The sequence below is a fragment of the Manis javanica genome, chromosome 17, assembly GCF_040802235.1.
Source record: "Manis javanica isolate MJ-LG chromosome 17, MJ_LKY, whole genome shotgun sequence".
Classification (NCBI taxonomy): Eukaryota; Metazoa; Chordata; class Mammalia; order Pholidota; family Manidae; genus Manis; species Manis javanica.
In genome coordinates this window covers 3,690,575-3,717,469 of record NC_133172.1, presented here as the reverse complement: position 1 = coordinate 3,717,469, position 26,895 = coordinate 3,690,575, and the positions used below count along the sequence as shown (strand labels likewise).

Genomic DNA, 26,895 nt, shown 5'->3' with positions numbered 1-26,895 from the left:
ACCATAGCTTACCCTTCAGAGATTGAATACAGGAGAAAGCATTTGGAAGGGCAGTCTGAGTACCAGCACCTTTCAGCGTGCTGTGTTTTCTGTAGGTTTGAGTCCATATCTAGAACTGCTGAGTGAGGCCATGGGTGGTGAAACTATTTAAACCATGATACTCTACTGTTAGTTTCCAGGAGCCATCTGCCATTTTCACAGGCCACACTGGACATGGTCAGTATTGCTTCCAGTTACCTACCTGTGTTGGATTGGACGGTTCTAGGGGTTCCCATTTAACATACCCGATCAAAACTGGTCTGAGGACAGGTTTACGTACCTACTCTTTTACCATATTTTTGTAGGGGAAGCAATTTCCAGTGAGACATAGTACCCATCAATTATACATTAAAGTAAAGGACATGCAACCACTCCACACAAGGTCTGCTTAAATACCCCAATTTTTATCCAAACTTTCACCTGATTCCCATCTTATCATTTTATCCCCATATCCTCCCAATCTAACATTAGCCCTTGATAAGACCTCACAAGTAACTTTGTAATCACAGTACCTTTGGGCTTCCAAAACAAGGCTTCCCAGGAAGGTTTCTTGCCTCCCACCCCCACCCGTCTGGGCTCAGGTTGTTACCTCAGATGTGGTCAGAAGACTAGCCTAATCTTTCACTGAATTTTTCCTGGCCAGTGCCCCTGGTGATTCCTGGTTAGATTTTCATTATAATCTTGACCTTCAGGCTTTCAAAATTCCTGTGAACCGGGATAAATATAGCAGAACTTTTTGAGCTTTTGTGGTGTTGGGCGAACAGTGGGATCCCATCGGTCCGTCCAATCTCTGTTGGTGCTGAATTAACACCTTTGTTTAAACTCCCCTCATTGTCTGCTTTATTCATCCCATTTGCCAATAACCATCTCAAGACTTACTCCATTGAGCACAGTCCCTGGACTCTCCCCTTTGTCCCTCCCATTTTCTAAAGTACATTAAAGCTCTTGGTAACAGTGTGGATAAAGTTGCTGTATTGCCAAAATCTCTTGCCTGCCCTTAGTGCATCTCCACATCGGGTGTTTCCAAGGGGAAGCGAGGGTATATCTGGACTGGAGAGGTTGTGTGGCGTCCCCTTTTGCAGTTGGGTTACAAAGGACACAGGCGAGCAGAAGTGGGTGAGTGGTTGTGACCAATAAACAGGCTTCTCCCACTTTTATTTCTCCCTTTGACTGATTTTGGCTTCAAAGGTAATTTGCCACGGGGCTGGGAACTATTCTCCTCACCCCCAGAGTTATGATCAGAGACCCTTGTGGGGAAGCTCAAATAACAAATCCAATAAGGCTTTTCAAGCTTCAATTTTGTAGGTGAGTTACATGGGGTGCCCACATAGCAGGCCCCGTAGTCACAGCATTCACCATAACCTGGGTGACAGGAATACTCAGTGGCTGAGTGATTCAGCTGTCATAAAGTCAATCCCACAGGGCCTGCATATGAAGAATACCAGCGTGTTCCATTTGGCATTTATAGGGGGAGATGGGCAGACCCCTTCACAGGGTGAGCACGCTTTACAGTGGCTTTTATGCCATCCACCAGGCGGGCTGTTCTCTCGGGGCTCCCCTCCCGTGTGTCTGGATCACACACAGCCACCTGTGACTGTTGGTAGTGAGCTGTGTGTCCTGCTGCAGCCCAGACATGCTCTTCCACTTGGAAACATTCAGAACCAAGGACACAGCCCCCTAACCGGTTACTCATAATCCACTTCAGTACAGGCTCTTCAGGAAGCTTGTGATGCTGATCTACAAAGTGAGCCAGTTCCTTCCCTCTGGGTCCCCTGGCTTCGGTCACTTCCTGGTTTTCTCCTCCTACATTAACTATCATCCCTGTGACCACAGGTCGTAGAGGTCCTTCCTGTTGCTCTGACAAAATCTGTCCCTTTCTAGGTGGCTTTGAGGCTAACGGCCAAAGCACAGATTGACCCAAAGCCAAGCCTGGCTCAGTATCAAACCCTGACTGAGAGCATTCTTTTATTTTCTACTTGGCTATTAGAAATAACAGCCAGGATGGCATATCTGGCTTATTTTCATTTTGTTACATTTCGAATGAGACAACTCAGGAATTGAGTCCACTGCCCTTTCTAAATTCCTCTGGTATCTTTTACCTTTAGTAATTGATGGCAGCGCAGCTGCTGTTTAATACCATGGCTGTTTGGGTAGCCATCCAGGCATCAAAGGTTCCTTATCCCATCCCCTTTCATTCATGCTCTTCAAAAACCTCCTATTTCCGTGGCCCTGGACTGGTCCAGCAAATCCCGCCATCCGCCTCCCAATGTGATGGGGAGCTCAAGTCCATTCAGGTTCCAGGGCCCAATTCTAGTGTGTGTGGGGTGGAGGCGTCCTTCCCACAGACACAGACCAAGCAATTGTTGAACAACATCAGGGCTCTGAGATCTCCATTCTGATGCCCTCTGCCCAGAGGAAATGCAGTCCCCAGGAGAAGGGCCCTGTCCTTCATGACTGCCTTCCACCACCAGTCACCAGCCCCAGGCAGTTGTACCCCTGCGTCTGGCCTGCTGGCTACAGACGGTAGATTCCAACAAACTCTCCCTTCTGTTTGGTTGGTAGGTTGTTCACATTGACCTGTTTAATAAAAGGTGCTGTAAATGATAAAGGCCAGATGAAAAGATAAGTGAAGTCCCAAATAAAGATGCTTCTATCCTGGTGCAGCTTCGGGCCTGGCTCAGTGGCACCGGGAGGCCCTCCCCACTGAAGCAGGATCCGGGGGAGCTGACAGCAATGTGCACTTGGATGTTTTCATGACGGTTTCATTTCATAGTCTTGGTTGACTGAATAAGTGGCTTTCCACTGATTCAAACTCCAGACCCTCACTGGTTGGGGTCCAAAATTCATTACTATGCAAGCCACTCACTTCACAATTAAGCTCTCCAGCGTGTTCATGAATTGTGGATGAAGAGCAAAGACACCCGGGAAGGACATATTTCGTCAGGAATCACCAAGCATGTGTTTCTTATGACTCATTGATTCACAGTATAATATTTATAGCTGAGTATTTTTAATTACATACAGGAAAAATTAATCATCTTCATTCTTCCATGTCGCTACTCTACCTCATAAGTGCTTCCTGAGTTCTATTATCCCCTGTAGCAACGTGAACACATATAAGGGGGAAGGCAAGGATCCTGCAATCTAGTCATTGGGCCAGAAGCCCAGGTAATAGCCTGGGCCTTCTGTCTGGCGTTTGGGGTGAGGAGTGGAGTGCAGTCTTGTAGGACAGCGGCTGCCACCTGAGGAATCTGGTGCTCTCTCTGGGCAGAGAACAGGATTGAGTTGAAATCATGGATGTCCTGCTTGGTGTCAACAACTACTTGGTGTGCCTGGGTTAAGAAGCCCCTCCCACCACACACTCAAACCTCACTCAGACCAAAATCTCCAACCAACCAACTCTGTTTATTTTCCTGCTATAACATTATGTATGCTCTTGAAAATTAATTGAATGTAGTCAAATCATTTTATTTTCAGAGGAGCAATTCATTTATATGTGTTGCTAAACAAGGGTGTGTTTGGGATTGGATGTGTGGGCTCACTGTGCTCTTCATGACACTTCTTATTTCATTTTGTTAAGTTTTTGGACTATTGTTCAACCTGTTTTTGAAGGTTGTATTTTCAGAACCTCGTAGTTCGCAACCTAGTTATTGCTGCATACTTTAAAAAACTCTTCACAGTGTGCTTATTTTTTTTTTTACCATAATTAAGAAAATGAACATTTTTATTACCCTAAAAAGTTCCAGTGTGCTTATTTTAATACTTTTCACTTATGCTTTGATGATATAAAGGAATACTGTCATTAATCACATCCCTCTAACTCTTGGAATTGCTGACATGTATTTTAAAAAATAATATCCATGCATCAGTGGTCATCTGTGGTTGACTCAATGGTATTTCACAAACAGAACCAACCCTGTACCCAATTCCTTTTGAAATAACAGCACATTGTCAGCCTGGCAGATGGCTGCACCCAGTCATCACCCTTAAGGGTGACTGATGTTGTCACACTGACATCTAAATCTCTTCCCCCTTCTTTAGTTTCTATAAATGAAATTATAGCATGAACTCTTTTGCTATTTTGATTTCTGATACATGTTGTTCATCAGTTTATTGGTGATATCTGTTGTTAATGATCTGCTATTCCTATTGGTGATAGAACTTCACTGTGAAATCAAATTATATAATGATACTGATAAAGTACATGTTAGTGATTTTCTATTTGGCCCTGTAAGGAACAATGCTGGCATGCGTGTGCTTGAATGTATATTCATATTGTAACAGTTTCTCTTTAATCTATGCTCATTTTTGATATTGTTGGATCCTATGTTTACATGTGTTCATATTTGAGACAATTTTCCAAAACCTGTGTATTCATTTCACACCCAACAGCAGGTGATTATATTCATTATTTGCATCCTTGTCCACAGGTGATGTTTCCTGTCATTTTTATTGTAGCATCGGGTGACTGTGCAGCAGAACCAGGTGGTGGATTTTTTTGCATTTGCTTGATGAGTAAGGAAGTTGAGCAGCTGTGGGGAAAATGGATATTTCTGACCAGGATTCATGCCTGGCTTTAATAGCACCCATTGTATATACATATAAGAGCCTGTTTACACATCTGTGGGATGTTTACCAGGGACAGAGCAACTGGACAGTCACGGGAGTACCTGGCCAGGGGAGGAGTAGAGAGGAACCACCCATTCTCTCTTCCTGTGTTCCTGCTACATAATTGGTCAGGCGTGTGCCCGTCACGAGACACGTGCACATAGAGTTCCTCCCAGTGTGAGGGCGGGAAAGTAGCCCACCACCTGGAGAGGGGAGAGGGCTGTGGAGCCTGGTGCTCCTGGAGAGGCAAACCTGAGGGTGGGATCAGGGAGCTTGGTGCTCGGCCAGGAGAGAGCGGAGCAGAGACACAGTTCCTGCCGTGAGAGTGAACGTGGGAACCCCCTTTAATCCCCAACTCACTGCCCTTGCTTTTATTCACCCTCATATAATTCATAGAGAACTTGCCCGCGATGGGGAACCCCCTCCTCCCAGAGCTATAGCAGCCATTTCCCACATCTATTAGACACTAGGTAAACCCTTTTTTGAAGTGTCTGTTGGTTTGTTTTAGTCCTTTTTCCCCAGTTGCATTGTCTCTCTTTCCCTCGTTGGTTCATATGAGATATTTATAAATGTACAGTTTGGGTGTGTCCCTGGTGCTCACTCTGCTCGTCGATCATCTGTCCTGCTAGTATGTAGATGCCCCAGCAGTGAACCTTGCTGTGATTTAGTTCCTGCTTAAGCTTAATCTATAGCTGAGAGTAATCTAGGAGAAAGAACAATATGATTTATATCTGAAACTAATCTAAGAGAAAAAAATATGTGTTGCGTCCTGGAACCTGGTGTGGGTCATGAGCAGTGTGACAAGGGCTGCAAACGGTTCTCGCGATCCTTCTGAGGCAAACCCAATAAGAAACACGCTGAGACTCACGTGCCGGTGCCTTGATGAGACACAGAGAAACAACGAAATAATTAACTTGCAGTTGTTTAGCTTGATGAAAAAACACATCCTATGATCATTAATCGATACCTGTCTGTCTTTCTACGTGCTGTGATTTAATAAACGCGCAGGTGAGCGCTGACTTGGTGCTTAGTCTCCAGAGGAAATCTAAGCCCTCTGCTTAAAACGCCATTCGACTCGGTTTCTCATTTTCGAGGTAAGTGACACTTTTGGCATTATTTTTACAGAGACATGGGAAATTCACAGACTGCCCAACAACAATATTCTGTTTTATTGCATACCTTACTTAAAAGTTCTTGGGTTAAAGTAAAAAAATCAACCATGATAGAGTTAGAATTGGTTAATAAACATTGTTATTGGTTTCATCCACCAGGGAAAACTGCATTAAACTTAAAAGTCTGGATACAGGTTTTGAGAGTCCTCCGCCGAGCTCACCAGCAGGGGGTGCAAATTCCCTTGTCGGTCTGGTCTCTGTGTAATTTAATTAGTTTAGCCCTGGAACCTTTACAATCTGAATCTGAGGAATCTGTGAAGTGGTCAATGCTCAATTTAATGATAAAAATGAAAATGAAGAGGAGACCCAGAAAATACTAGGGGAGTGTCCCCGTTCTTATGAATCTTATGCAGGTCAATGTGAAAGTCTAAGGATGTTGCATATGGAATCATTACTTCCTGATAAGGAATCAGATATGGAAAAGAATTCTGAGATGGAGCTAACAAGGGATAGAAAATGTAGCTTTTCTCAGCTGCGTACAGAAACTCCACCTTTAAATAATGACTCCCAGCATTCGACTGAAAAACAGCTACCTTGACAACATTATTAGAATCATTAATTTCAATGCTAACTCCGTTGAAAAGTAAAGTTGACTCTCCTTTAATTAAGGAAGATGATAAACACATCTATCCTGTAGAGATTTTTGATAGTAGAAAAAGGCAGCTTGTCTGTAGAGCCCCTCCTGTGCCTCGGTATCAGGAAATAGCGCCTAAATTAATTATTACCACTCTTTAAATTTCAGTAATACCCAAATCCATTCTAAATGCAAGAAAAGAGGGAGATATTGATGGTTTCTTACTGCCTATCACAGCTTCTGTATTTCCTGTTGCTGTACAACAAATGTCTGCTAATGGTCGATATCCTCAGGGATATCAACAGTTTGAATACACTCCCTTATCTTTTAAAGTCATGAAGGACTTGAAACAAGCAGTGACCATGTACGGGATACAATCTAATTATGTTAAAGGGCTGTTACAAGGATTAGCTCAGGAATACGGCTTAATCCCTTATGACTGGGGTATGTCAGCCAGAACAGTTTTGTCGTCTGGCCGGATATGCAATTTAAAACATGGTGGAGAGACGAGGCGGAGTAGGTGGCAAGGGGAAACCAGGCCCATCAATTACCAATGACTTCAGAACAATTAACTGGTAGTGAAGACTGGTTGGGGGTAAGAACACAGTTGCAACACGCTGTCGAGGCTATTGTACAAGTCCGTTTGCGTTGCCTCTGTGCTTGGGAGGCCTCGAACCGCTCGGCAAGACTGCTAAATCTTATACAGTCCCAAGGGGAGCCTTATGTGGATTTTGTATCTGGATTGAAAGATGCTATTCAAAAAACAGTTTCCCAGCCAGAACTCCAAGACCTTTTGATGCAAACGCTTTCTTTTGAAAATGCTAATGTAGAATGTCAAAAGATCCATGGCCTTTAAAAGCCCAAAATGCCCCCCCTAGATGAGTATATTAAAGCTTTTCTGGATGTTGGAAGCGAGCCTTATAAAGCTAATTTATTGGCCATGGCTCTTAAAGGTAAATAAAGCAAAATAAAACTATAATTTTTATAATTTTGTTATAATTGTGGCAAATTGGGTCATCTTCAAAAAGGTTGCCGAAAAAGTAGATTAATAAGAAGGGAAGAAGAAAAGAAACCTCCTCCCAGTGTATGTCCTCGAATTAAAAAAGGGAAACATTGGGCTAATGAATGTAGGTCAAAGTGGGATAAAATGGGCAACCTGTAGAGAAACAGGGAAACTGGAATTTGTGCCCAGCTCGGGGCCCCAAGAAAAACAATATGAGCATTTAACAATACCCAGTCAGCCATGGCAAAGATGATGCGGTCGCTCAATAAATGACCTTCCTCGCGGCACAAGAGGGGGCGCTGCGGTAGATACTCCCATTTTAGATAGTTTACATTTACTACCTCGGGCCAGCATTGTTAAAATATCAACTGGCATTTATGGACCCATTCCAAAAAATAGTGTTGTATTGTTAATTGGCAGAAGTCGTCTTACCAGTCAAGGAATTCAAGTTCATTTGGGAGTTACGGACAGTGATTATGAAAGCAAAACTCATATTATGATGAGTACCAATGAACCAGTTTTGTTAGAGGCGGGACAGAGAATTGCACACCTCCTTCTATTGTCTTACATACCAAAGACAAGGTGGATTCGGCAGTACTGGTAAAAAGATATACTGGCCGACTTATGTTAATGATGATCGACCCGAGTTGGATATTTATATAAATAATGTGCCCTTTAAGGGATTGGTAAATACAGGAGCTGATGTTTCTATAATATCTCAATAGTCTTGGCCTTCTGCATGGCCTGTAACTTCTGTGTCTGCTACATTTACAGGAATAGGAACACTTACAGAGATTTTTCAAAGTGTGTCAAGTTATTCATGTATTGGGCCTGAAGGACAAAAGGCTACATTGCAACCTTTTGTTGCACCTACATAGATTAATCTTTAGGGTTGGGATTTATTGTCCCAGTGGGGGGAACTATAAATATATCATCCATCTCTCCTTAATCTAGAAATATTATGGCTCAGATGGGATATGGTTTTTAAAAGGGTCTAGGAAAAACCAACAAAATATCTTAATTAATATAATAATTCAGCCCAAATTAGATCGATCAGGCATCAGTTATCCAAATTTATGATAGAGGCCACTGTTCCTGGCTTCGCCCTTCCCTTAGAATGGTTAACTGATAAGCCAGTATGGGTAGAGCAGTGACCTTTCACAAACGACAAGCTTCAAGCATTAGAGCAATTAGAACAAGAACAGCTGAGTGCTGGACATATAGAAGGATGTTAGTCTATGGAATTCTGTTCTTGTTACTAAGAAAAAATAGGGAAAATGGAGAATGCTGACAGATTTAAGAAAAATAAATGCTGTTATTCAACCTATGGGTCCTTTACAACCTGGACTGCTACAACCCAGTATGATTCCCCTGGACTGGAATATTAAAGTAATTGATTTAAAAGATTGCTTTCTCACCATTCCATTACCACCTTCTGATTGTGAGAAATTTGCTTTCAGTATTCCATCTCCCTGTAATGATAAACCTACTGCTTGATACCAATGGAGAGTTTTGCCTCAAGGAATGTTAAATAGCCCTACATTATGCCAGTTCTTTGTTAATCAACCTTTAGAAAAAATTAAGGAGAAAATTCCCTGATTTGTTAATTATTCATTATATGGATATTGTAATTACTCATAAAAATTTGCCCACTTTGCAAACCCCCTATGAGCAATCTGTCACAGAATTAACTGCTTATGGTCTTATTATTGCTTCTGAAAAGGTACAGGACAGTACTCCATATAATTATTTAGGAAGTATAACTGAAAGAATGAAAATCCACAAAAAATTCAAATTGGGAGAGACAGTCTCAGGATTCTAAATGATTTTCAGAAGCTCTTAGGTGATATCAATTGGCATCGCTTTTCACTAGGAATTCCAACCTTTTCACTCAAGCATTTATTTAATACTTTAACTGGGAATTCTGAATTAGTCCTAGACAATTGGCCCCACAAGCCAAAAAAGAATTAGAATGGATAGAAGAACATATGAGCAATTTATTTCGATCGTATTGATGCACAATATGATGTTGAGCTATTAGTCTTCCCTTCTGAGCATTCCCCTACTGGTATTTTATGGCAAAGAGGAAAAATTTTAGAATGAGTTTTTTTTTTTTTTTTTACCACATAAGGCATCAAAGAAATTACTTACATATATAGATAAAATTTGTCAGTTAATTATTCGTGGGTGCTTACGATTGTGTGCCTTGATTGCACAAGATCCTTCTCATATCATTGTTCCTCTTACTAACATTCAAATAGCTGATAATTGGAAATTAAATGATAATTGGCAAATGGCTTTTGCCAACTATATAGGAAATATTAATAATCATTTTCCAAAGGACAAACTATTCAATTTCTTTAAAAAAACTCAATGGATTTGTACTGTCATTATTAAAACTCATACTATCCCAAAAGCTGATACTTATTATACAGATGCTAATAAGGAAGGCAAAGCGGTATATAGTGGAAAAACTACAGAAATTGCCCAATCTTCTTATCGCTCAGTACAAAACGCTGAATTATATGCTATTATGTTATTACATGATGTTACGAGTCCCCTTAATATTGTTACTGACTCACAATATGTTGAATATACAGTAAAACATATTTACTCTGTTACTCTGATTATGGCATTGAATTGTATCAATTATTTTGTACTGTGCAACAATTATTATATGAAAGACAATAATCTTTATATTACTTATATCTGAGCACAGATCTCCCTCCCTGGACCAATGACCAAAGCTAATGAACATACTGATAAATTACTTATTGGATCCCTATTGACTGCCGAGGCGTGGCATGAACAAACTCATGTCAACAGGAAGGTTTACAAGTTAAATCTCACCTCACTAGAGAACAGGCTCAAAATATCATTTACCAAAGCCCTCAGGGTACTCAAACCCAAAGTAAACCTCACACCTCAGGGGTCAGCCCAAGAGGATTTCACCCTAGTGAACTGGGGCAGGTGGATGTCACCCGTGTCCCAGAATTTGGGAAATTGTCCTATGTTCATTGCTCACTTGACATGTATTCTGGTTTTAGATGGGCTTCCTTTGCATTATCAGGAGAAAAGGCTGATAATGTGATTCAACATTTACTTGAAGCTTCTAGTGTTATGGGATTGCCAGCTAAAATTAAAACATAATCCCCCTAGTTACCTTTCTGCAGAATTACAAAAGTTTCTCTCTCAATGGGATATTGAACGTGTTACTGGGATTCCATGTAACCCTCAGGGACAGGCAATTATTGAAAGACATAATTGCACATTGAAAGATATGTTGCTTAAACAAAAAGGGTGATATGGTGGTATACAAAATCCTCAGATGAAAGTAAATAGGGCATTATTTACCCTGATTTTTTTTTTTATTTAAATGATACAGGTTCAGCAGCAGCCGATAGACATTGGGTGCGAGTAAAGTTCCCTGCAATAAATCAGCCTGTCTTTCATAAGAATGATATGGGAGAATGGGAGTCAGGGATGGTTCAAAGGTGGTGTCGAGGATATGCTTGTGTCATTACAGAAACTGTGTGGATCCCAGCTAAGAAGATAAAACCCAGAAAATGAACAGAAGGCCTCGATTTGACGTTGAATCTCCCATTGATGAGATGCGAGCCATGGTTATTGGAAGATTCAGTTTGAGCTCCGTTACCAAGACTTCAAGAAGTGAATCCCCCAACACGGGAATAACTAAAAAAGATGAAACAGGAAGCTGAAAAAATTATACAACAGACCGGACAGGCACGCAACACTTCAAATTTGTTCCTGGCTATCATTGCTGCTGTCACCATGGGGGTAAGTTCTGCTAAGGGCATTTATCATTCATATTGGGCTTATACTCCTAACCCCCTGATTGATCAAGTTATCCATCGGCTCTCCAAAACAGTCCCAATATGTTAATGATTCCAACTGGACTCCTGGTCCTTATGATACTTGTGGCCCCTTAAGACCAGGAGAAGAGGGCATGAAAATTGAGAATTATATAGTGGGAGTAGAGGGGGTATCTATTTGTATTGGACATGAAAACCATTGCTTGAAAATATAACCAGCTGCATGGTTATCCATTGTTAAAATTGGTACCTATAAAGAATCATAGAAAAAATTATTCCTTCTTCAAGCATTCAGATTCCACAAAAAAATTAATTCAAGTGACATAACAGATCATCCCCCAGATTTACCCATCTGCACCCAACCAATAGCTGCAAGAATCAGTGAATGGGTGCACTGGACGAATTGGCGGGGAGAAATAGGCCGGGTTTTACTTAATACCTCTTATGGCAGCGTCATTGATTGGAGCCCTCAAGGTTCCGCCCGGACCAGAGGACAGGGGCATGACCTGAGATGGTGTAAACATACTTATGGCACTAGTCACACCATTGTCACATCTTCTAATGAGACCATTTATTGGCGTGGAGGTGGGATGTCTCCTCCTGCCCACATTTACCTTTTGGGCCCCTGCAATATCACTTAAGGAAAATTCCCTTGGCTTTACGGGGTCTAATAGCTTGGAAAGGCCATACTCGGAATGATAACTATTACAAAAAATAATTGATTGAGTTTTACAAAAAACGAGTCATTATATTACAGCCTGTGTCTGACTGCGCTTTTTAATTATTATTGGTCACACAGTGTGGAGTTCGTCTCTCCTGTGTAAATTGTTCATTCTATACTTGTATTAATAATTCTGTTCCTTTTTCCACAAAAGATTGTCTTTATATTCTTAAGGCTAGAACATATCTCTGGCCTCCAGTACAATTACACCAAAAATGGCAAGATTCTCCAAGCATGATGCTTCTCCAATATACTATTGACAATCTTCTGAAAAGAACTAAATGAATGATTGGATTAATCATTGCAGTCATCCTGGGGATCATAGCCATAACTGCAACTGCTGCAACCGCTGGGGTCGCACTTCAGCAAAGTATTCCGACTGTTGACTTTGTTAATAATTGGCATTCTGATTCATCAAAATTGTGGACTACCCAAAGATGAATAGGTAATGAAATTAATGCACAACTGACTGATTTGCAACAGTCAGTTATTATGCTACGAGATCAAATTGTTAGTTTGCAATATCAAATTTCTATGAAATGTTATTAGGATACAACTGGATTTTGTGTTACTCCTGTACCTTATAATCATACTTATTTTCCATAGAACAATGTTAAAAGGCATTTGTTAAATCATGGCAATATGACTCAAGAAATATTACACCTTCAACAGCACATTTCTGATAATTTCCAGTAACAATTACAAGTATTAAGTGGTTCTAATTTATTGGAAAGTATTGCAGATGGAATAAGTAATTTGAACGCAATAAAACACTTAAAAATCTTTAGTGTTTCCACTGCTACACTTACCATAATTGTATTATGTTTGTTATTTGTGTTTTGTATAGTCTGGAGAAGAGCTACCGGAAAATGTCAACCTGCTCAGCAGCAATCAGGAATCTCCTCACTAATGTTACAAAAGACGCAAGATAAACAAAAAGGGGGAAATGTAGATACCCCAGGAGTTAACATTGCTGTAATTTAGTTCCTTCTTCATCTTAATCTATAGCCAAAACTAATCTAAGAGAAAGAAAAATATGGTTTGCATCCAAAACTAATCTAAGAGAAGAGAACAATATGTGTTGCGTCTTGCAATCTGGTGTGAGTCTTGAGCGGTGACGAGGACTGCAAACGGTTCTCGCCATCCTTCTGAGGCAAACCCAATAAGGAACATGCTGAGACTCACGTGCCGGATGCCTTGATGAGACACGGAGAAATTTTACGAAATAATTAGCTTGCAGTTGTTTAGCTTGATGAAAAAACACATCCTATAATCATTACTCGATGCCCGTCTTTTTGCTTGCAGGAATTTAAAAGCCACTGGGGAGCAATGACTTGGTGCTTAGTCTCCAGACAAAGTCTAAGCCCTCTGCTTAAAACGCCATTCCAACTCGGTTTCTCATTTTCGTGGTCCCCGAATGAAACACTAGTATCTATCCAGGTGGCTTTTGATGAGGACAAACTGTTAACTCTAATAGAATCACTTGTCATTTCTTCCTTTATGATTAAGGTATTTGTTCTTTTGAATAAATCTTTTCCCATCCTAAGGTCACACAGAGTGCCTCGCCTGGATGGCTCTTGCTGAAGACACTCAGGCTACCAGTCAGAGGGGTTAGAGCAAGGGGTCCTTAGGGTGTGGTAGTTCTCTTAGGGTTTATTTCCAGCAGTTACCCCTGGAAGTAGGTGAGGATATTTTCATCATACCTGCTCAAGTGGAAAACTCAAGTGGAAATAATCTAACCACATAACGATCAAAGTGGAGTGATACTGGTGAGGAAGACAGAATACTTGAAGAGGGAATCCATAATACATGTTTAATGGTTCACAAGTTTATTACTGACAATGAAAATAGTTTTCGACCTACCAAAGAGAAAAGGCAGGCAATAATGAAACAAAGAGATGACCAGACTTTTGTGGTTTTTCATTTTTTGGTGTTGTATGCGTAATAACGTATTTGCTTTGAAACTAACCAATGTGGAATGGAATCCGTCCACACCAGGGATGGTGAGTGGTTTTCCACAAGGTGTGCTCTCAGCAGGGTCTTCCTTCCATTCATTTGTATTCCTCATCTTTTACATGTATATTATTTGAAGTAGAAATTTAAAAATTAAGCATGATTCTGTGTCAAGTATTCTACAATTTACTTTTTCAAATATCACAGCAAATTGAGTGTGTTGTATTCCCTGCAGGTCTTCAATCAACTAATTGATATTTCTCCTGATGCCTACATTGCAAATTTTTTCATGTTAAGTGATATTTGGAAATGTTTGCTCTAAGAGTTTAGATGAATTTTCTTTTAAAAGCTCTGTTTTTAATATGTCCATTTTTTTCTTACACTAGCTTCATATTCACATAAAAGATTTCATATTATTTTAAATTTTATCAAATGTACACTACAGTGGTTCAACAGTCCCCCTCTCCCTCCTCCATCCCCTACTTCACGCCCCTCCCCTTGGTAACCACTAGTCACTTCTCAGTGTCTATGAATCGAATGTTGTTTTGTTCCTTCTGTTTTGCTCTGTTTTTATATTCCACAAATAAGTGAAATAATACGGTATTTATCTTTTTCTGCCTGGTTGATTTCACTGAGCATAATACCATCTAGATCCATTCATCCTTTGGCAAATGGTAGGATTTCTTTTCTTCTTATGGCTGAATAATATTTCATTATGTATATGTTCTGCATCTTATTTACCCATTCATCTATTGATGGACACTTAGGTTTCTTTCATATCTTGGCTATTGTAAAGACTGCTGTGATAAACATAGGGGTGCATATGTATTTTTGAATCAGGGATCTCATTGTCTTCAGGTAAATTCATAGTTGTGGAATTACTGAGTCAAACGGCATTTCTATTTTTCATTTTTTGAGGAACCTCCATACTGCTTTCCACAGTGGTTGCCAGCAATTTGGAGTCCCACCAACAGTGTAGCAGGGTTCTTACCTCTCCGCAACCTTGCAAGCATTTGTCTTTTCTTGTCTTTTGGATATTGGCCATTCTAACTGGTGTGAGGTTATATTTGCATTTCCATGCTGATTGGAGATGTGCAGCATCTTTTCATGTGCCTTTTGGCCATTTGTATTTCTTCCTTGGAGAACTGTCTGTTCAGGTCCTCCACCCATTTTTGACTCGGTTATTTGTTTTTTGGGAGTTGAGGCATATGAATTCTTTAGATATTCTGGATGTTTACCGCATATCACATGAGTCATTTATGCATATATTCTCCCATACTGTAGGATGACTTTTTGTTTTGCAGATAGTATCCTTTGCTGTACAGAAGCTTTTTTATAATGTGTTTTGGGATCAAATTTGGGATTTCTTCACCATGTGGGAACCACCTAGTTTTGGCGGGTCTGATGTCTCCCTACCTCGCACCTCCTGCAAGAACAGCTTACATGGATGGAATGTGTAGGCTGTAGGCATCCAGCCAAATGTCAAAATTGATGAAAGTCCCCTTCCTATTTTTCCTGTCTGGCTATTTAGCTCCTCTAACTAGCTAATTAATATTTTGTAGTGAGAAATCAGTTCATATGTTCTAGAATGGCTAAAATTAAAAAAAAACTCTGATCATACCAAATTTCTACGAGAATATTGAGGAATGAGAATTACCATATATTACTAATGGGAGTATAAAAAGCACATTAATTTTAGATAATGTTTTGGCATTAAATTATAAAATTCAACATTTCTCTACTGAAAAGGAGCAAATGTCTCACCCAATACATGTCCCTTTGGCATAGGGATTATTTTAGGCTGGTTATTTTTAGGAAACAACCAATGTACCTGGAATAAGCTCTGAAAACCAAGCAGCAGTTTCCCTTTAGCATTATCAGTGGGGACAGCATGGATTTGAATGTGCCTAACACCCCATTATGACTTAAGTGCTTGTCATGACAACCCTCCCAAACCGCCCCATCCCCAACATGTTTGGTCTTCATGTAGAGATGGCATCGGAGGGTGTGGGTAAAACGGTAATATTTCCAGAATATCTCGCTTACCTTAGTGCATCTACATCCTCAGGTAGAGAAGTGTGGCCTTACTGCATTTGCATATCAATAGGCATTCTTCCGGTGGAGAGCAGGTCATCTCCGTATCAGTGGGTAATTACCTAGGCAAGGGAGGGCGTCTCTGAACCTGAGAGGTCAGGGGTGAGTGCTGGTTTTGCTTCTGTCCCAGTAGGGGAGAGAGAGAGAGGGAGACGGCCCCCCACTGCTGTTTGTAAGCAATAAACGGGTTTAAACTTTATTCCTCCCTTTGACTGATTTCGGTTTTAGAGGTATTTTGCCCCATGATTTTCTCTTCCCGGACTTAACAGAGGGAGTGACTCAGGCCCTTTCAGGGAGATGGATGGTCAGTTTCCTGGGTCTCTCGCACGTTTTCGGATGTTTTTCTGTTAACAAGCATCTATTTCCTTTTTCGCTGTTAACCTCCCTTTTGCCAGAGGACAAGACAGGGAGGGTCCGAGTAGGAGGGGTGCCCAGGACAGGGAACAGCGGTTCAAGAGCTTAGGAATCAACAGTGGAATCCAGGATGCAAAGGGTTGAAAGCAGAGGAGTCAGAGTCCCGCTGAGACGGAAACACCTTGGTTGCCTGGGGTTTAACGCCCGGCGGGCAGTGTCAGCCCCCCTGGGGTCCCCGCTACAGACCCCTGGCCCCGGACCGCGCCCGTCCCTAACGGACCTGAGCCTCCCCGGTGCCCCGCCCTCCGTTAAACCTCAGGGGGCGGAGCCCCAGGCCGCTTCCGGGGCCGCGGGTGCGCGGGGAGACGCCGGCCCTGCTGCGCCTGCGCCCTGGATCCACCTCGCGGGAAGGGTGGGTTCCGCTCCTGCTTCCGGGTGGTGCGTCGGCGGGACGAGTGTGTCCCGCGGTCGGGGAGGCGCGGCCGTGGGGCCTCTTCCCGGGGCTTCCCCTCCGCCTGCCCGGTGACCTCCCCTGACCCCGTGGGCCCCCACCGGGTGCCGGGCCTGTGCGCAGACCAAGCCCCCTGCGGGGCGGAGCCGGTGCCCGCGGTCGCCGAGCCCCGCGTCCGTCCTGAGACCCGGGCCCGGAGGGCGGCCTGGGCCCCGCGTCAGGGTGCTGCCCGCGGCCGGCGGGGAGCCGGGGAAGCCCTGCCGCCGCTGTCCGCGCATCTTCTCCGGGGCCGTGAGCCGTGTCCGCACAGCGCCCGGTGGGGGAGGAGCCCGAGCAGCCCGAGGCCGAGGCGGAGATGGCGGCCGCCCAGGTGAGGGTGCGTCCGGCCGGGGCTGGGCGGTGTTTCCCCCTGAGCTGCTCTGTCTTTAGAACTGGCACCCGGTTCCTTCTCTGCTTCTGACCTGCCCGGAAACCTCTTTAATAAATGCACTTCCGGCTTTGCTGTGTGGGGACCCAGGGTCGGCCACCCCAAGATATGCCACCGGGACATGCAGATAATTTTCACTTGCAAAACCATCAGGGCACAAAAGACGCAGGAAGAATCTTTGACCTCCCGCCCCAGAACTGCGTGAAAGGAATTTAGCTAGTGTTGGGAGGAAAGTACATATGAACGGGGTGGAAAGAGAATAAGGCCAGGAAAGCCCACTGAAAAAGACCCAGAGTTAATGAGTTAATCAGTTTAAGCGAAAAGGCAGGAGTAACATAGTCTGAAATGTTTGAATATTCCCCAGATACAGGAGAGTACCTCAGCACAGTAGCCCATGTCTTTATTGTGTTAATCATGCAGGCTCACCTTATTTTTAAACTTTACCTATATGCTGGTTTTTTTTCCCCGTCGCCCTAAACAAGTAATTTGCAAAGTGGGGAAACTAATTTAGCATGCAGGTCCAGCCGTTAAACAACATAGTAAAACGCGGAAAGCTAATAAGTAAGATTCTTAACCTACTCTTTAGCACACATACAATAACTCAGCCCACCGGGGGTCTGGGCAGCCCGACCTGTTTGATACCGTCCCAGACCAAGACGCCGGTTATCTCAGCGTGAAATCGGAGCAGTAAATTTCTTGTGTTAAGTTCATTTTAAATATTGACGGACCATTTAACAAGTCTGCACCCCCAGCCCGTGGTCACATTCCTGAAAAGCCCTTAAAAGGGGAAACCCCCAGCCTCTCAGAGCACTCCTGTCAGGTCGCCCGTACTTCCTAATTGAGTAACTTTTTAATCTTAAACTTATTTTCTCCAACCTTTCAGGGCGACTGCTCGCTGAGGTTGCCTGCTGCACGTTTTCTCTCTGTAAGTAACTTTAATGAAAGCTTTTACTCTCTCTGCTTCACTGCTGTTTCCCGGCCCTTCAATTCTGTCGCGGCGGGGACGAGGACCGAGGAAATACACAACGCTCCCCCAAACAGGAATTCCTCCAGGAGGAGCGCTGCCCCTGGGACAGCTGCATGTCACGTGACCTGGGGGGACGCGGGTGAGGCTGGTAAGGAGCCAGGTTATCGGGTCAAAATCTCATTGCTGTCCTGGTTTGGCAAAACTGTTTCATAAAAGAAGATAATATTTTATCTGTCTAGATAATCTGTGGGTTTTCTTGCATCAGTTTATGAAAAGTTGTTAGAATGATGCCTAGGAACTAGTAAATATTCACCAAGGATTGTTTCCATTCTTGGTATTAGAACCTGTTGTTATCAGAAAACTCTTGCAAAGTCTTGCCAGGATTCTTTCCCTGGAATGCTACCTCTTGGCTATTCAAGAATGCACCTTGGGCCCTGGGCTGGGCCTTCTTAGAAATGCACACTAAGATCCCAGCCCAGAGTTCCTGAATGAGCAGCTGCATTTTAATAAGATCTTCAATTTCCTGTAGTGGAATTCTTGCCCCCGTTGGAATGTGAGGAGTCCATTTCTAACTCCCCAAAACTGTTCTTCTAAGACATGTATGTACACAAGTAAATCTGTGGGCAGTAAACACAGCACTCAAGACTGTGCCTCTGTTGATGCCTGCTGCACCCCCGCCCCTCCGCCCAGCGCTCACTGTGCTGCTCGCTTTGTGGCAGGGTTGCCACGACTGTCCTCACACGTGTCACTTTAAGGTGTGTCCGCCTGCAGGATCGTGGAGAAAGGGTCACAAACCTTCCAGGGGGCCCTGGAGAAGCTCCCTAGCTGCTTGGGATTGTTGTTGATTTCCTTGTAATTAGTAACTGAAAAAGGCTCTCCGAAGGTGTCCCCCCGAAGCCCGGGCTCCCTTAGCTGCTGTAGGGGAAGGGGCGGTGCAGCCCCCGGGGGGGTGGTGAGACCACAGGATCGCTGAGGCCTGTCTCTGCATTTGCCTTGGGCGGCTGCCCTTCCCAGGAGCTGGGCGTCCCCACAGCAGCGAGGAGGGGCTGTTTTGTATTTCTGCTGGAGAGGCGGGGTCTGTGATGAGAGCAGGGCTGTCAGGAGTCTGGGTCAGTGATCCTGTTGGAAAAAAGTCTTGTTTCTAGGAGTGAACACAAATATCAAAGCCACGCAGGGAGGAGGAATAATTGCAGAGGTGTGAGCTGAGCTAATAAAAAAGGCAGGTGGGGTCCCACACCTCACACCCTTAAAGGTCGCTCCTAATGTGATTTCATGTCATTGATGCTGACAGTTTGGTGTTTAATCAATGTGGTAATGAAACCGGATTTTTAAGGTGAGCACGAAGGACTGTAGTTCTGAGATGAGTCTGCTTGTCCAACTACCTTGCAGGAAACAAAAACTAAATTTCACGATTCCTAACTTTGTGCTTACGACCCGTTTATGCTTGTGATAAACAGCAGGATGAATCCTTTGTAGAATGAGTGTGTATTAGAGGTACAACTGCCAAACTAGAAAAGTTTCCTCGAACCCTGGGCTTGTGATGCAATTAATGGAGATACTAATTGTGGTCATGCTTGAAAATAACTTTGCCTGTAGATTAGGGTCTGTTTGCCTTCCTGAAGTTAGGGAGACACTGTGTATGGGAAAGGTAACCTTGTGTCTGAGTCTCAGACTATAGCTGATGGGATTGAATGGATCTTGTGATAATATATTTGGTTTAAAAATAGTCATAATCAATTCAGAAATACCTGCAGTTCATAAAACACACAGATGTCGTGCTCTGAAGATGAAATTTTGTGCATATGTTGCTTATATTTTAATATCTTTTATAAAACACCCATCCCTACTGTTTTCCCATAGTTGGATTCAAATTACGATCGACTCGTTTCTTTTCCATTTTGGCCACAGTATCACAGCTGTGGTGTGACCTGTGGGCGTCAGGCAGCTAATGGCAGTCTGTGCCATTATGTCAGATGTTCCCTTCTGTTCCTGTGGCTCCGAGGTTCGGGGCTGATCCCGTTAGTGATTTCCCAGTTAGCATGAAGGGTCTCGGGGATTTGCTGAGAGATGCTCACAGACTCCCTCACTGAGTCTAGAACCTTCCTGTCCTTCTCAGTTCCCTAGGGCATGTGGTTTGCTCTGTACAGTGCAGGGCGTCTCCTGCGCCCCCAGAGGCTCTGGGCTGTGCAGGTGGAGGGTTCCGTCAGGCAGCCTGGCCTGTGGGTTTGCCTTTCATTCCCCACTCCCGCCACAGACCTGCTCCTTGTTACTTTATGCATTTTCAGAAAGAGAAAACAAGAACCATATACTTAATACCTGTTTTAAAATTCAAAACATAATTCCATACCTAGATAAATGTAGCCAAAAATTTCAAGGAAATGGAAGACTGGAAAAACAATAGCTTTTTAGTTTTTATCATATATGTGGGCTTCCACATATTTAGAGCCAGAAAAAGCATCGTCCATAAATGATTAATGTTAGGCAAATGAAACTATTTTCTGTCAATAAAATTTTCAATTTAGTCTTAACATGTGTGTAATTGCATTTTAATATATGAATGTGTGTGTAAAATGCTAGTCCCCGATCAGGTCTGTGCTGCTCAGGTCATTGGGCTGGGCTCCTCTCCTCGGGAGGGAACAGCTGTGGGCCCCGTTTGGGGGTGTCTGGAAGGTCACCTGTGTGTTCCCCTTGATACCTGCTGAGTTAGACAGAGTGAGCCAGGCTCTACTGTTTACTGGAAATTTAAAAAATGTCCTCATAAATGAGGGAAAATGAATCTGTTCTCCTGGATTGTTTTGTGTGTTGTGCATCAGGTCGTGGAAAGCTGTGTTTGGAATATCTGGCATACGGTACATGTTCTGAATGGGCTGCTCGCTTGCTCTGCCGAATGTTCTAATGTTCCAAATGCCCTTCTAGTATGATTTAAGAGACTGTGTTTGGCATCAAGCTTAGTTCAAAGCCAACCATGAATATTTTCCATGTTATTTCACTGTTTTGTAATTTTAAAATGTGTCCATGAAGGGAGTTTCCTTAGCATCACTGGTGAGACCGTTGGAAATGTAGGAACTCAGGACCCAGCCCGAAACCCCTGAATCATTATCTGCATTTTAAAATCAGGTGTGCTTTAAATATCCGGAATTAAAGTACCCCAGAATTAAAATATCATATTAAATTTGTTCTACAAATTCATTGTTCTAGCAACTTGATACCTCACCATGACTTTGCCTTTTAGAAATACATACAACAGGTAAGCTATAAATTTAGTACTTAAAAATATACATGCCTGTATTGATTCCCCAATTACATATTTTGTTTCCCATATAATTCTAGTGTCTATAGTGGTTTTGTGGGTTCACCTCATCTGCTCAGCATCAGGGGAGCATTATTGAATATTGTTTGTGTTAAAAATGATGCGGGTCACTCAGCGAGGCCCAAACCGGTTCTCTTCCCTTCCACTCTTCATTGTGGGTCATATTATGAGCTCTGTTCATAGCCTCATGGGAAACATGGATATTTTTGTTTGTTTTTCACAAATCAGGAGCTGTTGACCTTCGGGGACGTGGCCGTCCGGTTCTCGCAGGAGGAGTGGGAATGCCTGGCGCCCGCCCAGCGGGCCTTGTACAGGAGCGTGATGCAGGAGAACTACAGCAACCTGGTCTCTGTGGGTGAGGAAAAGAGCTCCTTTCCAGAATTCCTGATCCAAACTTAGAACTTTTATATTCTTACTTTACAGAATAGCTCCGCTGAACTTTAGCTTTGTATGAAAGTGTGTCAGATCCTTGAATTCAAGGAAAAAAATTGGGGATTTATTGGTGTAGAGACAATTTTCCTGATGTATTTTGACTTAGACCTCCCCTCTCTGCAGCGACCTGTGTCCTTCAGCCTAGGTTCATGGTAGTTCCCGAGTTTCAGGGGCGTAAAGTATGTTCACCCCATGTTCACCTGAAAGCCACACTGACGGAGAAGCCGCAGGGAAAACTGAAAAAGAAATTTTCATCTAACTTACTCGTTTCTCCAAGGGAAACTAGTTGTTTTAGTCTCTAATAACTGCCCCATCTCTGTGAAGTGCATTGACAGTTTGTTATTTTACTTTTATGGTCATTGTTTGGGTGACCCTTGCTCTGTTAATTTTATGAGCAGTAACTTGTAAAAACTCTGTTTCTGGTCCAGTTCAAAGGGTCCTGATGAACATTATGTCCCGAGAAGTTAATTCTTCTTATACGCGGAAGTTGGTACAGTTTTAATATCCTCCTTTCTCCTCCCACTCCCCATAGGCCCTGGAAAATACCAATCTGCTCTGGTCCTTTTTTTTTTCTTTTTCTTTTTCATTCCGCATTCAAGTGAGATCACGTGGTATTTGTGTTTCTCTGGCTTACTCTGCCTACAATAAAGACCACAGGGTTTATCCCTGTGGTTGCAAATGGCAGGCCTCCCTCCTTGATGACTGCCTAGGATTCCACTGTGTGTGTGCACGTGTGCGTAGGGGTGCATCTCTTGTGTATCCACTGATGGACACTTGGCTTGTTCCCAGGCCTTGGTTGGTGTAAACAGTGCAGTGAATACACACTGCATAAATTTTCTCTGCAATCCTGATTTTCTCACTTGTAGATACACAGATACCCAGAGGTGGAATTGCTGGATGACCTGGTAGTTGTGGAATTTCTGAAGAGTCCTCATAGCTGTTTTTTTTTTTAGAGTCCCTGTTACAGGTTACATTCGTGACACACTACATGGATTCCCCCCCCCTTTTTTTTTTTGCACCCTGACCAGCCCTGTGCCTCTTTCTCATCGTAGCCATGCTGACGGGTATGAAGGGAGAGGTACTGTGGTCTGGACGGCATTTCCCTGATGAGCAGCAGTGTTGGTCATCTTTTCATGTGTGTGTCATTCAAAATCCATCTTTGGAAAAGGACTATTTGGGTCTTTTGCCTATTTTTTTAATCAGATTGATTTTTACCTATCATTTTCTGTGCGATCCTATATGTAGGATATAAACTTATCAGCTACATATTCTACCAGTACTTTTCTTACATGCTGTAGGTCGCCTGTTCATTTTACTGATTGTTTCTTGAGCTGTTGGGTAAGGTTTTCATTGACTAGTCTGATGTGGATGTTCTACGTTAAATTTGAGTTCCCTTGCTTTGATCTTTAAGATTTGTGTGTGTGTTTGTGAGAGAAAGGTAAGGAGAGAGGGTTTATTTTTCTTCATTAAACTTCTTTGTTCATGCATTATTTCCCCTTTCATTTAATTCTCTATGTGCTTGGAGGTCAGTGAACTTTTTTCAGTAAGAAAATTCTGAATTACTTGTCACATAATTTCTGTGTTTCTATCTCTGGGGTTAGCCTTTGGATCATTATTAATTTCCATTGGTTTCATGATGATCTGTCTCTATGTGATCTTTGATTCCTTGAATTAAAAATCAGGAAACTTGAAGAAGGGGTTTCCTCTTTGAGATTATATAGTTCACTTCACCAGGGATAGACAGCTTGGGGTGACGGATGGCCCATCTGATGGTGTCCCTGGGCAGGCAGTGCTTGATAGCAGCACCATCGCCTGGCCTCTGCGATCAGGATTGTAGCTGGGCGGCCCCGGGGTTGCACTCCTGCAGTCAGGGCCCCGGGTCAGCGCCCCTCCTGGGTGGGGAGGCATGCTCGCTGTGCTCTGTCACCAGGGAGCCGTCATCTGGGCCCTGCAGGCTGCCTGCTCAGGCTGGACAGGGCCACTGGGTGTACGTGATGCTTGGGCAGGAAGGGATGGGCCCTGTGGGCCCTCCGGTCTGATGAGTGCCTGAGCAGACAGTGCCCCCGGCTGGATTCTGCGTCTAGGCCGTGCTGCAGGCCGGGCTTTGTGGTCAGAGAAGGCCGCCGTGTTCTGCTGTAGGACAAGGGCACCAGCTGTGCTGTCACTATAGAAGGGGGCCCCCAGCTGTGTCCCCAAGTTGGGTGGGGGTAGAAATGATGGTCCAGGGTCAGTCATGGATGCTGTCAGGGCTTCCTTGTTGTTTGAGTCCACAGGCTCTGCTCATGACGGTGGGGTTCCTGGCTGGTCTGTGTGCCTGGATGAGGTCACGGATTGTGTTCCACGCTCATGAAGTATTAATCTGGGCTCCGTCGTGGGTGGGGCAGTAGGCTGGGCTCCAGGGCTGGGTGGTGCCCTCCGCGTGTACCAAGGCTGTCCAGGGTTACTGTTCAGGATCCCTGGGCATGTGGCCTCAGAGACTCTACTGAAAGTTGGGCAGCCCTGCTGGCCTGGCTCTGCATCCATGAGTGGCTGTAGGAAGGGCCCTTCAGCTCCTTGGGTTCTCTGCTCACGTGGGTCTGGGGGCTCCCTCAGCAGGTGGATGCAGCTTTGCACTTGGTTGTCTGCCCAAGTACTGTTAAAACATGGTTTCCACAGCCAGCAGAACTTACTGGCCATGGCCCACATGGGGTGGAAATGTCACCTGCATTCCTTGGCCAGATGGGGGCCTGTCTGGTCTCTAAACATGCACAGGTCCTGTGGCTGGCTGGGGTCTCTGCTCTATCTGATCCCCACAGTGAAGCCCCATATTCCCCTAGTGATTCCTGGGAGGAACGATGCGAGTGGGCTTCCTGATTAATGTGCAGCAATGTTGGCGGTCAGGGTGTCCACCTTAGGCTCTCTTGTTCCCACTGTAGAAGCTGTAAGTCTTGGGGTGCCCCATGCTGTCCCCCTCCCCTTCTGTGGTTCCACAATGGTATCTTGTCTGGGATAGTTTCTCGTTGGTCTCCTTGTGAAGGGGATTGAAGTTTGGAATGACCCATGTTTCCATTATGACGTTGTCAGTCGTCCAGATGGTAGCGTTCAGCTCAGTGCCGTTAAGTGACTGTGGGGCTGAATTCATTCAGATGTAATCAGATAAAGGTCTATTGCCAATAAACTGAGTCATGTGATTGTGTGCCTGTGTGACTGTCAACCCTATTTTGTTAAAACTTTTCGTATACTTACCATCATTGATTGTTGTTTCAAACTGTCTGGGTAAATACATTCGAAGTAGTCTTAATTCACCTCTATTTGTTTATCAGATTATATTCTGTGTTTAAGAGAAACAATTTTCTATGGTTGAGAGGTACTTTTTGTGATTTGAAGGTAATTCTAAAATGTATAACTCACTCAGGTTTTATAAAAATTGCTAAATTGTGGCAAAGAATTCATTTGAAAATTTTCCATCTTAAGCACTTCCATGAATACAGTGCAGTAGTGGTGACTCTACTCACCTTGTACTGCGATGCTTCCCTAAAACTTTTCTTTTTACAACGGTCACAGCTGAGTATTGAAACAGCTGTCCCGTCCCCTGTCCTCCCGTCCCTGGGAAACATCGTTCCATTTCCCTGGGGTTGACTATTGAAATGCCCCACATGTGGAATCGTACATCCGGCCGTGAATTGTTTCGCATGTGTATCGGCGGGTGGGATTGCTGGTCAGAGCACAGTTCTGTTTTATGCTTTCTGGCCTCCACACTGTTCTCCCTAGTGCCTGAGGCGTTTTGTGTCTCCACCCGTCCTGCACAAACGTTCCACTTCCTGTACCTCCTCACAAGCCTCGGTCGTTTCCTGTTTGCCCGATGGAAGCCACCCCAGTGGATATGAGCTGACTCATTCTGGCTTGGCGTTGCGTTTGCTAGTGATTGGTGATTTCAGCATCCTGTCGTATGCTCGTGGCCTATCTGTGCATTTTCTTTGGTGTTACTTCTGTTCAGCGCTATGCCCATCATTTAGTTGGGGTAGTTTTGAGCTTTCAGGCCTAGGTTTTGAGGTCGATTATAGTGCATAGTTGATAAGAATGCCCTATTAGAGGCATTAGAATCAGCACTCCCAGCACGGGTAGGTCTCGGGGAAGGCGGCACAGCGCAGAGAAGGCGAGTAGGGACCCTAGCATCTCACTGCGCTGATGGACAGTGCCTGCTGTGGGGCTGGGGGGAATTGGTAACATGGGTGAATGTTGAAACGACAGTGTTGCTCATGTGAACGCTCCGTAAGAGTGTATGTCAGTAATACCGTACTTTAAAAACAAGTAAAAATAAAAAAAGAACGCCTTATTATATCTGTGCTTCCAACACCCGTCCTCTGTTTCTGTAGGCGGCCTTTTCCTTTCCGCAGTTGTTTGATGTGCAGACATTCGGGGAGGGGTGGTCCCATTTATGCACTTTGGCTTTGTTCTCTTTCGTTTTCATGTCACATTCAAATGCAGTGTTGAAAGATTTCCCGCCTGATTTCTAGCAGGGGTTTTCCTGTTACAAGTCTTAGATTCTTATTGTGTGATCCATAACGAGTGGATTTTTGTCTGAAGAAATGGTTTAAGCAAAGTGTCCTCCTTTGTTCTCCTGCATGTGGACATTCATGTTACTCCCGACCAGAGCTGAGGGGCTCCCTTGCAGGCTGTGCCCTCGGCTCTCTTGTCGCAGCTCACTTGGCAGGACACGGGGCTTTAATGTGGCCTCTCTTGTTCAGCTAGTCTGTGTGTCCCTGTTTAGGCAAGTCCTAGTGTCCCTGGGTTAGTGTCGCCTTGTTACATATTTGATACTGAGTAGAAGCCTTACACTTAGTCCTTGGAGTTTGTATTTATTATCCATGCTCTCTGGGTTTTAACGCATTTTAGGATTTGTTCTGTATTTCTGGGGAAAGAATGTCACTGAGATGATATGGTTTGGATTGCATCCAATCACTACTTTTGCTACTAT

The 26,895-nt window shown here is 43.7% G+C and overlaps 2 protein-coding genes across 21 annotated transcripts in view; both read left to right on the top strand.

Moving 5' to 3' along the window:
* LOC108386171 (uncharacterized) overlaps window positions 1–15,943 on the top strand; it is a 37,053-nt gene extending 21,110 nt beyond the window's left edge. The window contains exons 3-5 of one of the 5 annotated variants that reach the window (XR_005063331.2): window positions 10,923–11,194; window positions 12,105–12,395; window positions 12,798–15,943. The gene's annotated coding sequence lies outside the window, so the exon portion shown is untranslated. Of the gene's footprint in view, window positions 1–5,655; window positions 5,742–10,922; window positions 11,195–12,104; window positions 12,753–12,797 lie in introns of those variants that run through there. The other 4 variants (XR_005063333.2, XR_005063332.2, XR_005063330.2 and 1 more) reach the window with 4 other exon arrangements.
* A 5-nt stretch (window positions 15,944–15,948) lies between these two features.
* Window positions 15,949–26,895, top strand: part of LOC118973785 (zinc finger protein 534-like) — a 31,466-nt gene continuing 20,519 nt past the window's right edge. For 8 of the 16 annotated variants that reach the window (XR_012126739.1, XR_012126741.1, XR_012126742.1 and 5 more), the window contains exons 1-3: window positions 15,949–17,178; window positions 18,113–18,154; window positions 21,735–21,861. Coding sequence is in view for 10 of the 16 variants with exons in the window: in XM_073226153.1 (XP_073082254.1) it covers window positions 17,158–17,178; window positions 18,113–18,154; window positions 21,735–21,861 (190 nt within the window). In the remaining 6 variants the exon portion in view is untranslated. The other 8 variants (XM_073226143.1, XM_073226142.1, XM_073226149.1 and 5 more) reach the window with 6 other exon arrangements.